Source organism: Limanda limanda, chromosome 13 (genome assembly GCF_963576545.1).
Source record: "Limanda limanda chromosome 13, fLimLim1.1, whole genome shotgun sequence".
NCBI lineage: Eukaryota > Metazoa > Chordata > Actinopteri > Pleuronectiformes > Pleuronectidae > Limanda > Limanda limanda.
The window spans coordinates 18,075,171-18,087,925 of NC_083648.1; the positions used below are offsets into that span (position 1 = coordinate 18,075,171).

The following is a 12,755-nucleotide window of genomic DNA, read 5'->3' on the forward strand; positions in this document are numbered from 1 at the left end:
TCAGGTAAGGCAGGTAGGATGCTAATGGCCTCTCAGTGGGCCCGTGAGGCTCAGCTGCATGCAGCAGTTTGTCATGGAAAAGCTGAGTCCCCCCCCGTGATGATTAACTTTATTTTGCACAGAATGAGCAGAGCAGGACAGGGAGGAGACTTTCAGTGTGTAATTCAAATCAAGCACCTTTACACACACAGAGTAAATATACATACACAAACACACGTGACCTCCGGCATCTCAATAGGCCGCCCGACTGTTGATCTGGAGACCTGTCGGACTGTCTTGACACAAGCAAGATGGTGACCGGGTTTTTTATGTGGTATTCAAACCACTGAAACTCCTTGTATTATTCATGTGGTGCTGGAAAAAAACATGTGGGGCGATATTAAATTGGTGACAGTTCTGTTTAACATAACAAGCCCAAGGGTAGGAACCCACAGCAGCTTGGAAATGGAGCCAGTCATTCAACAAAACAGACAGTGTGTCACATCTAATTTATTCAGTATTCAACACAATACAGTGTTATTTCGGATCCATTCTTTCATCACACAATCTAGCCTTTCATCTCCGTGTAATGTAATCACGCTTCCTCTGATATATTTTTATTGCTTGTTTGGCTTCGTAACTATTTGTTATTTATTGTGTTTGTGAACTGGCAATTTTCTGTAAAAAACAACAACGCTGTCGATCTTCATCTGCAAAAAGTGGAGATACGGGCCTGACAGATTCCTCCACAGGGTTGTGTGAGACTCAAGTGTTTCTGATGAAACTGAAGAAAACAAGATTAAAAATGTATGAAGCTCAGTGTACTTTACCTCACCTGGTAACCTGAGACATTGGCTCGTCCCTGACACTGCGTGCTGCTGGGCTGCTGGACTGCTGGACTGCTGGACTGCTGGGCTGCTGGACTGCTGGACTGCTGGACTGCTGGACTGCTGGACTGCGGACATGACTCTAATAGAATTTCATCTTTAACATTGATGACCAATGGCAATGGACTACTGCATGATTTAAAGTGGACTGCTCTGTCTCCAGCGCTGTTTGGAGGTGCTCTGCCCTCGGTTTCATATCTCCCTCCTGCTGAGACTCCTCTATACGACCTCTGTGTACTATCTGTGTGAAGTCCTGAATTGGCCTTCTACAATCGCATGACAAATTTCCGGGATTATCCGGGGCCAGCAGCCGTAATTGCAACCACGGTGTCTCCTCTTTTCTAATTATGTGTCTGAAGAGCATTTCTGACCATGTGCAGACAGAGCTCCGTGTTTAAAAGGTTGCACACCACTGGGCACGATGGATAATGACCAAAAGAGGAAACAAACTGTTTTTACCATTGGACTGATATTCATGCTGAGCGGCATCGAGTACGGTAAGTTCATTATGGCAGCTTTATAGACACAAGATAATGGTCTCATGGGAGCAATCTGAAATACAGATGGGCTTGGCATTTAGGTTGTGAGCTCATATCAAAGAGGACATGGCCTCTGATGTAATTCAAATATATTTTCCTCTGGGTAAATGAAGCTTGTCATTTACACATCTCCCTCCTCTTCCTCCCTGCTCATCCTCTATTTGCCTGTGGTGGAGCCAGCTGTCATTCTACCTACGATATGGAGGTACCTGCAGATTTTGGAGGCCCCCCCCTACTTCCTGGGTCTGGGTCTGTCGGCCTTCAGTTTGAGTGGGCTGCTTACAGGCCCGCTCTTCGGGTTCTGGTCAGATCGGTGGAAAACGACAAAGTCCATCATCCTTTTTTCCAATCTTTTTGAGATTGTCGGTGAGTAGTCGCACCATGAGACAAATCACACAACAGAGATTGTGTGGTCAGTTGTTATGAGACTCTTTGTAACACATATTTGTGCTCTGTCTCAATTAGCACTCACCACACACTATAATGTGGTTTCTATCTTAACAACTGTAAAGAGCTTTAGATGGTCGGCTAAAAAATGTCTTTTCATTTTGCAGCAATTTAAATTGGCCTTTTTCTTAACCACTGTCTGCACCGTGCATGATTAAAGTAACCCCTCGGTTAATGACCATTAATTATAGACTAGTCTTTACAATGCATTATGGGAATATGTTGAATGTGGGTTGCATGGGTGACTAAACATTCAAGCAAAACCCTGCTGGCAAAACTGACAAAAACTGTATTAAAGGTAAAATCAAGATAAAAGACAACAATAACAACTTTGAGTCTTGTATGAAGATGTGTTTTATATCTTTTCTGTTCGCAGGTAACTTCATGTATTTTATTGGATATTCAAAGTGGCTGTTGTTATGCAGTCGGCTTGTGGCAGGTGATGTGCACACATACACACACACACACACACACACACGTACACAATCACACGTGTTTCAGCAAAATTTCGACTTTTTGAGGCAGAAGCTGTTTTCCTTTCAGGTGTCGGAGCAGGAGCGGGATCCTCCATCTTTGGTTTCCTGACTCAGAGCACTCGGCCAGAGGAGCGTGCCGGTATCTTTGCTGCAATCATGGCCTGTCGACAAGCTGGCCTCCTTGTCGGTCAGTCCCCCCCCCCACTCCCTTCATCATACCACAGAGAGAGGTGTCATTTCACCTCTCTCCACCTCCCCTGTCTTCTGAGACGGAAGGATTTTGTGCTGTCTTCTTTGATGTGCAGTTTCAACTGAGAGAAAGGGACGTATGATAAAATCACCGAGGTGGAGGCTATACTGCTTCTGCACATCCCCTGTTTTTATTCCATTTCCTCTTTACAGCACTTCATCCTGTCTCTCCAGGGCCGGCGTTCAACCTGTTCCTGCGGCTGTGTGATTTCAAACTGGGGCCCTTTGTTGTGAACAAGTATACGTCTCCTGGGGTAACAGCATCCAGATAATCAGTAATCTAAAGTTCTCCAGGAGCCTCATGAATACAAAAGCAATCGTCAGAAATAGTTTCTCTGCATCCTGCGCTCAAATGTGTTGATTTCTTCTTTCTGCTCCTCTGAAAGAATACAAAACACTGTAGAAATACAAGACATTCTGAGGCCTGTAACAACCCACATTGATCTATTTCCATCTCACACGTCTTTGAATAAAACAACTGTAGCACAAATGTGGGCTTAAATTAGATATAACAAAGCTCTTCTATGCCCATCAAGAGCATGTCGCTCTTGATTTCACTGTGCCTGGTAAAAATGCTTACTTTAACTCTATCAGAATAATTAATTTAGAGTTTTACTCATGATAGGTTTTTAGGATTCTGGTGTCATGAAAATAAAAATGTTTGAACTTAAATTTAGATATTATTTGAGGACTTTCTTGTCTTCATACTCTCAGATCTTCATGTGTCTGCTGTGGGTGCTGCTCCAGTGTGTTGTCCTGGCTTTGTATTGGGATTTACCGCCCATCACCTCAGAAGATGAAGCCATGATCCTGGAGATGAAACAGGAGGAAGATGATGATGAGGAGGTGCCACTGATGCAGTCCAACGAGGATCTGTCGCACACCTACAGAGCCGTCAGCTCCAACCAACTGGAGAACCACGCCTTGTCAGATACGCAGCTCGACCAGGAGGCCACGGCGGCGTCGAACCCCTTCAAAAACTTCAGCGCCAGCAGAGGTGAGACAGCAGGTTTGAAATGTCTGTCCTCAGCAATAACTGTAAGTTTTCCACTGCCCTGTGTCTGTCAGAGAGGTTCCGGTAGGAGGAGGTGTCACTGCCAATGGACATGTCTCCAATCTGCTCTATTGATTCTTTTTGAAAACGCACAAAAATACACACACTCTCACAAAGGGAGAGAGAGAGCGAGCAAGAGAGGGAGAGAGAGAGAGAGAGAGAGAGAGAGAGAGAGAGAGAGAGAGAGAGAGAGAGAGAGAGAGAGAGACAGACAGACAGACAGACAGACAGACAGACAGACAGACAGACAGACAGACAGACAGACAGACAGACAGACAGACAGACAGACAGACAGACAGACAGACAGACAGACAGACAGACAGACAGACAGACAGACAGACAGACAGACAGACAGACAGACAGACAGAGAGAGGGAGAGAGACAATGGGAGAGAGAGAGAGAGGGACTAACAAAGTACAAAGGAAGTTAATCAATAGTGGCACACAATCGCTGCTTGCATCCCATGTAAACTTACTATAACACTAATCCAGTAGGACACCTGACATCATATATATACACACACACACACACACTCTGACATACACATGACACATACACACACGTCCAATCAATACACCCGAAATCTGATACCACACAGAATTCCTCAGAGAGGTCTGGAGAATGGCAAGTGTATCTGAGTGTGTGTTTGTGTGTGCCCGCTTGTGCGTGTGTGTGTTTGTGTGTGTGTGTGCGTTTGTGTCTCTGTGTGTGTGTGCATGTGTCAGACTCTCATATCGATTCTCTCACTCTTTGAAGATGTGGCAAAGGGATGGATAGCAGACTTCCTCCTTTATTGACTGGCTTTGCTGTGGTTGACTTGTGGATGAAATGGAGAAAGAATTGGTTATGTGGTAACATCCTTCTCATTGATTCTGCTTTGTTTTAAAGAAATCCTACAACACCAGAAACTCATGAGAAAAACGAGAGGAATATCTGCAGCTCGGGCATATACTGTGCTGTACTGAGTGTGTGTCAGCCGCTGTGGTGTAGCTAGTATTCACTCTTGTGAATTATTGATCTTCTCTGACTTGCTGTGTATCTTTTAGGAAAAAGAAAATCTTTAATTTTTCGATTATTTTTAGTTCTTGTTTGGGAGGAGTATCAGTGTATCAGTGTTTCTACAGATATATGAAATCCTAGTTATATTTAAATATTAAGTATCTAAATAATCACTCAAATATTTGATACATACATTCACATATCACCATATTTTATCCTCTCTCACTTGAACATACAGCAGTGTGATAAAAACTACTTAAAATGACAGAAACCTTCTTGGATCAATCAAACACATTTTCAACATCTACTTTGAACTCAGTTTGGCCTCAGTCCCATCCACTAACATGGAGGGGGTGGGGTTTATGACCCTTACTGTAGTCGATCTTTATTTACAGTCTGTGGTTTAAAGAGACGGTTGAAAGGTCTGTAAACTGTCTTTCTTGTTTTATTTTTCTTATTCAAGCCAGGGGACCGTTAACTTAACGTAAAGTCTGGAACCTGGACAAAGTAGCTATCCGAGTATTTTTTGTTACATTTGAACTGTAAGTGATGCTGTTTCCTGTATTTATGCTAAGCTAAGCTGCTGGCTCTGGCATTATATTAGATGTACAGATAAGAAAGTGGTATCAATATTCTCGTCTAATTCTCAGCTCTAAAGTAAAACTGTATTTTCCCAGACATCATCTGGGAATGTGCAGTTTTACATATAGGTAAACTCTTACGAGGCAAGAATTGCCCAAAGAAACACATTCAGGGAAATGCAGAATTCAATGTTTTGGAATATCAACCCATCTTGATCTCTGCTGCATTTATTTTCATTTTATTTATTCTATCATGTAATATTAAGCCACTTGAGGGCCCCTTTAAACCTATATCATCATTGTTTAAAGCCGGATTAATGCAGATTTACATACAACCAACTTGAACGTACTGTATATGCAGGCGTATAGAAAAATGAAATCATGTGACTGATATAAACACTAAACTGAGAGAACTGAACCACAGCAGATCACACACTGTTATATCAAACCATTCCTACAGCCATCTGGCACATGCTCCCAAATTTAGCATCAAGCCCGGCTCATTTTTCCTGCTCTCCAAGTCCATAAGGGATTTTTTTGTTCCAGGGAAAGCTGGTACCACAATTTGGAATTTATTGAAATGTGTTTACGACAAAACAAAATTCTCACTGTTCTGTAGATTAATAAATAGTTTATTGGATGAGAGGATCAACATGACCAAGCAGCCAGGATTTATAACACCTGCCTCTTTCAGTCCAAACATCCCCCTCGTGTAGTCCAAGTTTTCTTTTTCCCTTTAAACTTTTTTTCAATTTAACGTTGCCACTTGAGCTTGTTTTATGATTCTCTGTTTGGTTCCTCCGGTTTTTCAGTATATCTCTTCTTTCGCTCTGCAGAGTTCCTGAGAGAGGAGGTGGTTGTGCTCCTCACGGCTCAGTTCATCACTCTCTTCAATCAGACAGCGCTGGAGGTGAGGGCAGTTATCGTGGAGATCCATCAGCCGGAGTTTCCAAACATTTCACACAGCGTCTCACTGTTTCACCCAGAGCTACAGCCACACTGCATCCATCTGAGCCCCACCTAGAGAGAGCTGCACTCTTTCTAATAAAAATGATAATTAAAGCTTCAGTGTGTAAGATTTAGCTGAAAGGGATCTATTGGCAGAAATTGAAAATAAGATAATCCTTTTGATGGTTTCACTTGTGTTTAATCACCGAAATTGTACACATTTTTTACCCTAGAATGGGCCCTTTATATATAAATACTTTAAATTTCATGTGATATAATGTTACATATTGAAATTTAAATTTGCCGGTATTTGAATGAATTCTGAAGATTACCACAAGGTCTCTTTCCTGTTTGGAAGGGGAGGGTGAGGTGAGCGGTATTCAGCTGCAACATGCAACCTCACCACAAGATGTCACTAAACTCTACACACTGAACCTTTAAGTAGTGCTTCACGCTCATAATAAAACAAATGAACATGATCAGTCTCTATGCTGTTGGTTGATAAATGACAGAATAGTCACACAGTGCTGACATGGATTATACAATTTCACTTTCATTTTAATATCAAAACAAAACACCTCTCTTCATCTGACGCCTTTGATCGATTTAAAAAGCTGCCTGTTTCAGCCCTGATAAGAATCTCCTCCTCGACTGAATCCCTTTATCCAACCGACTGACCCTGTGCACATCTCTCTGAAACCCCCCAGACCATGGTGACTCCCCTGACGCAGCGTTACTTCGGCTTCGGCGAGCTGAGCAACAGCCTGATGTACAGCCTGTGTGGGGTGGAGGTCATCCTGGGCTTCTTCTTCGTGCGCTGGCTGAGCTCGAAGGTGGCGGACCGTGTGGTGCTGGCCGTGGGCCTGGTCATCTGCTGCATCGCCTGTATCTGGTCCCTCGTCTTCCTCAGCGACCCTCGAGGTGCCAACCTGTCGCGGGAAAACACACAAACACAGCGAGACACACACGCAGAGCCAGACACAGACTCACAACTGACTCGAGTTCTGTGCCAAATCCCTTTTTTGTGTGCGACTGGTGTTGATGCGTAGAGCCGAGTGGAGCCGTACTGGGTTACACACAGGGCTGAAGTGAATGTGCCCTGTAAACGATATCATTCGGGCTCTGGCAGGACAGACGGAGATCACACAGGCAAACTGGAGTCTGTATGTTCATGTTGGCCCGTGTCTGCTGCGGCTCGTCACGTTTATCACTGTGATTATAAGTAACAGGTGCTGGAGCTGGGGAGTGCCTGAGTACATATAAAAGGATTACAGTAATCTTATTAAACAAAAACGCTATTTGTTAAAGCATATCCTCTATTTGTTTGCTATTTGTTACACCAGACAAGAAACTGAGAAACAAAACGTACAAGACAGACACCTGAAAAAAGAGGGTTTTTTTCCTTCTCGCACCATAAGAGACATGTTGCATTGGTTTCAAATGCATTTTGATGGCCAGAACATCCAACAGTATGAGTGGGCACAGATTCACACAAACATGTGCATGATGCAAAGCAGCAGAGAACAGAAATGGAACGGCTGCCAGCTTGGCAGGGGTTTGGTTTACAGATAGAGCCATCTCTGCTGGCGCCAACCCGTTTGTGGAAGGAACTTAAAAACCCAGAGAAGACAGGCTGGAGAACTCGAAAATTAACTGTCTTGGAATCACTTTGAATCATATGAGAAATAATGTGCAGCAAAAAATGGTAATTCAACAGCTCTGCGATTTACGGAATATATATATTTTAGGTGTATGAGAATCGGTGTGCAAATGTGTTTTTTTAAATAATACATTCCATACAATTGTAATAAAGTAATGTGGTGGTGTTATCTTTCCATCTTTTAGGTGGTTATGGATGGGAGCTGACGGCCTTCATCATCGCAGTGTTTCTGCAGCTGCTGGGCCTTCCCTTCGTGGCCGTGTCTCAGGTGTCTCTGTTCTCCAAAGTCACCGATGAGAAAACACAGGGTTGGCTAATTTTACCTGGGTGCTGTTTGCACAATCCAACATACTGAAAAAAAAGATTACTGCTCGGTGTATATGGGTTATCTGTACTGTAGTTTCAGTCAATATTTTAATGTAACCTTTCATTCTTTGTGTCTGTGTGTCACCTGAAGGATTCAGCCAAGGAGTCAGACGCTCAGTCGGGGGCCTGGCCACCATCTTGGGTCCTTTGTGGGCTGGAGGACTGACCGATAATCTGTACATAATGCTAGGCATGATGTTAGCTCTCCTCATTCTGATCACAGTAAGAAGAACACCCATCCTTCAAATATTTAAGAGCATTGGACAGAAAGAAAAGTACTAACATGATGAAGTGCATTAGTAGTTTGGATTAGTCATTTTAGGGAAATAAACCTACTCGCTTTCTTTCAGTGGAGAATAGTGATATGACTGCACTTGTTTCTGCACATTGAATAAGACATTACTAGCAGCAGTCGGTTCACTTAGTGTATATGCTGGAAACAGTGGGAAATAGCAAACTGAGGTGTGTTCTTAAGGTAACTCCAAAACTCACATATCCAATTATGAGAGTGATATCAAATGTTTAATGTAATGCTTATAAGTACAGTCATTCTTTATGAAAACATTTTAAATTTTAAATTAGAAAATTTTATCCAACGTCTCAGCTAAGTCTCTGTAAGAAAAGAAAATACATGTGTCACAAAATGTTATACTGTGCTTTAATCCGATCTGCCAGCTACTGAGTGTGAGTCTCATGCAATGGTCACAACTTTGATATTAGAAACATAATAAAATACGTAGTACCAGTCAAATAGCAGGAACTGTCCTTAACATCATAATTGTTGTTTTCTAAAAGAAAACTTGCCACAGCTGTAAACAACAGCTCAGCAAAAATTGTTGAATGAATATATCTCGTATTCATTTGGATGAAAATAGTACAAATCAAAAACTCATCATCAAGCTATAGTCTGGATCTATCAGTGGTGTTACACAATGACAAATCAATTTTGCTTGTAGGTGGTAAATACAACGAATCCCTCCCAAATGTCGGGAGCCCTGCTGTAATTCAGATTCTGGATTTGACAACAGTTTAATACTTTAAGCCATCTGGAACTATTCAAAGCTGCGGCCCATAAGGAAAACATTCATTAAAACATCATTTTTCACACAAGCACACTGAACAACAGTAGCTGAGGGCCGTGATTCCCAGAGAAATCCTCAAGTCAGCATGTCTTTGACAGCATCTGCTTATTACTCAGTGCCCTCTATATTCTCTGAAGTCTCATCACGCTGTAAATCTTCCTGCAGGTTATGGCTGCGCTGTCCTACGAGCGGCTGACCGAGGCAAGGGCGGTGCAGTGCGCCCAGAGCTCTGACAGCGGAGGATAGAGCCGCAGTGGGTCTGACAGAGCAGGACAGGCCGAAGACGGACAGAGGGGATGCCCTTCACTTCGGAGAGGAGTCTGCTGCAGAGGGAGAATGTACGAGTGTGTGGAATAAAACATTCAGATAATAAGCTTCTCTTCAGGACACAGAGGTGAAATGCAGTACGTTTTAAGCGAGACACAATCTCTGCTGTCAGGAGATTTTTTTTATTAGAATCTACCTTGTATGCACTCTCAACGCCAGACTATTGATTATATTTTACACAAGGGGGCACCATTGCTCTCATCTTGAATATTCGGGGGCCACAATTGAAGATGAAAGCCATTATTTTTAAACTGAACTATTTATACCCCCAGGTGTTGATGAAATGATGAGAGAACAGGTTGTTTTTTTTCTACCCTGCGACCCAATGTTCCAAAGTTTCCATTTCTTGTCCCGAGTCTTTCGTCTAATGAAAAAAGAAACAATTGACACAATGAGTGCAGAAGTGAAGCTGTCAACATCTGAGCAGCTCCACGCAGAGAGGCTGGCAGAAGAAGAGGGTCAGAAAGAGTGGAGCTTTAAACATTCCTTGCTATTTGTTTGTGGTGTGGGAGGAATCTTGTGCTTGTTTTTTTTATTTGTCAGTCAAAAGAAACACAAAGCCTTGGATGTTGCAAAACCAGTTTGATGTTATCTGAATCTCATATCTCGTATGAAAACGAGGAGCTCTTGAGCTAAAAGCGAATTTTAAGAAATATCCTTTAATTAGCCTTCTTTATCTTTTAAAGTTTAATCACCTGAATTCATTATTCAAAACATGGCAGGGTGTGAGGAGTGTGCAGTCAGCTGTTCTTGCCTGTGTTCTCCTCTAGGATGTGCTGTATTCTACACATCAGCGTGTAGGAGGAGAGAGCTGTAAGCAACATCAAGGCATTGTAGATTTCCTTTGTACCAATAAACATGGGTTTGGCCGATCTTTGTTTTTGCATAATTTCAGATAAGGCTATGTAACCTTTACGGTTTCCTACCCTCAGCATGTGATATTTGGCTTCCCCCCCCCCCCTGAAATGGAAATTCTAATCTCACTGACTCAAGGACATAATATCTATAAGTACTTTCATGCCCTGATCAGCGTACTCAGGTAGCTGCTTGACATTTTCAGGGAGATAACAGGGTGCACGGAATCAGGTCAGGCGTGAATTTACTGTCTTTGAACTGGCGTGCTGTTTCAGCGTGATTCCTGCTCGTCTTTGTGTTTTTAAAGAAACATCCGTGCAACAAGCTAAACATCTACAACCCAAAGACCCTGAAACTTTTATCTCAGCCTCCAGCTCTCCTCTGTGACATTAAATATATACAGTTTTCAAAGTGTGACAGTTAATATTCCTTAAAGATTCTTCCTCTAACAAATGAAAAGTGATGAAACTATCTCTCGGTCATTTCTCTATGCTCAGTGTGTTTGCTGCTGCAGTCTCAATGGTCTGGTGCAATGACTGTATCTATGTACAGCACAGTGTGATATGACCAGTGTGGTGGCTTATATTAACTAGTTTTAGTTTGCAAACTTTGATAGATATTGTGGCTGTTTAACTGACATTACTGAGACTACTTGCTGATTAACACCCTTGCAAAGGATACACAACATTTTAACATGAATAATATAAATTACAATAATAAAACAAAAACACTGAACCCCTCTGAACGTCATGTGTCTTTTTTTCTTGAGTATAAATGTGTTTTTATATATGACACTGTAAAGAGCTGACAGAAAATGAGTGAGAAAAGATTGGGCTCAATCCGGGACTTTGTGATCATGGGGTCCCAAATTTCGAAGTAGCATATTTTTGCATAACGTTAAAAGGTCATGACAAAATAAGACCAAACCAAATCCTAATCAGTTAATGGTGAGTTAAATCACATCTTAGTTACCCATCATCATCAGGCCGTGTGGCTGCGGTTGGATCAGACTTTGCTAGACAGTAACAAACCCATCATCTGTCGTCAGATTCTGATTTCAAACATTACTAAATCCTGATTGGCTGTCAGGGGTGTGCAAGATATCTTTTTTTTCTACTCTACCCTGCCCCCCCTCAAACCGTTGTCAACAGCACAGAAGAAAATACAACATACAGAAAACTCTCATGTGATATAACAACCCTTTTCTCACACAGGATCACTCGTTGTAAAAAGCGGACTAAAGGTGTGTTTAATGTTTTCACCCCTCCTTTGTTTGTCGGTTGTTTTTTGTGTTTATAAACCAGATTATACAAAAACAACAGATCGGATTACCACTAAACTCAATGGAAGGAAGGATGGGTTAGACATTCTCCCCAGTGTCCAAGGGAATAATTCATGGATCTTGAGTTTGTGAAATGTGGTGCAGCTTGATTGAATTTACGGAGCCTGTTGGGCTGCGTGTGACATTCTAATCAAATAATAATCACAAAACTTTTTCAATATGGCACCAAAAATGAGACAGACCAATACAAACCCCTTCTGCTCTGTTGTGATAATTTTGCCATCACACACCAGGCTGTCTGGATCAGTGCAGTCAACTATCCTCCAAGTTACTCTCTGCATAACAGCCCTGTACAGGCTGCACACAACCCCCCCACCCCAGGACATAAATAGAAAAGTCAGAGGCCTCAGGCTTTTATGTTATGTATACCAAAGGTAGGCACAGATGCACAACTTATGAAATTTTAAAGATACACAGAACGACCATTTGATGCAGCAGCCAACAATTATTTCTGGATGCAGTTTATCACTATGGAGATGGCGTTTTGTGAGGAGGAGAGTAAGAAGCCAAGGATTAAGTAACGTTATGTAATTGGGGAGTGAAGAGGCAGTTTGCTCCGGTGGAGATGGTTGTGGAACAGATGAAGGTGTAGTAGTCGCTTTGGTGGAAGAATTCTCACGTTGTATTACTACGGATCTATAAATGGCTCAGTCTCCTTTCTGTATCCTCACTGTTTCCATGCCATGGTGAGAAACGATAACTCGGCTACAGGCTGTTATTTCAGTGAAGTGTAAAAATATCTGTAGAGGCTGTAACCGCAATCTAACCCCTATTCACTGTCTGGGGCTTTTTGAGCTGTTGCTGCTGGAAACTGAACTCATCAGTGAAGTTACTATGATTTAGTCTGCTGTCTTAGCGTTGTTTGTTATGCGGAATAGAATCTATGCTCGTATTTGTATATACTCTATTCATCACACATTACAAGCTAGATTTGTTATATATTCTTTATATATTATATATATAT

The 12,755-nt window shown here is 42.1% G+C and overlaps 1 protein-coding gene across 1 annotated transcript; it reads left to right on the forward strand.

Moving 5' to 3' along the window:
- Positions 1-1,287: 1,287 nt before the first annotated feature.
- Positions 1,288-9,513, forward strand: mfsd8l2 (major facilitator superfamily domain containing 8-like 2). The gene is made up of 11 exons (XM_061085167.1): positions 1,288-1,363; positions 1,586-1,771; positions 2,229-2,291; positions 2,396-2,515; positions 2,752-2,831; positions 3,292-3,574; positions 6,048-6,121; positions 6,867-7,080; positions 8,005-8,127; positions 8,277-8,407; positions 9,433-9,513. The coding sequence occupies exons 1-11, from the start codon at positions 1,288-1,290 to the stop codon at positions 9,511-9,513; spliced, it is 1,431 nt and encodes a 476-aa protein (XP_060941150.1).
- Positions 9,514-12,755: the final 3,242 nt, after the last annotated feature.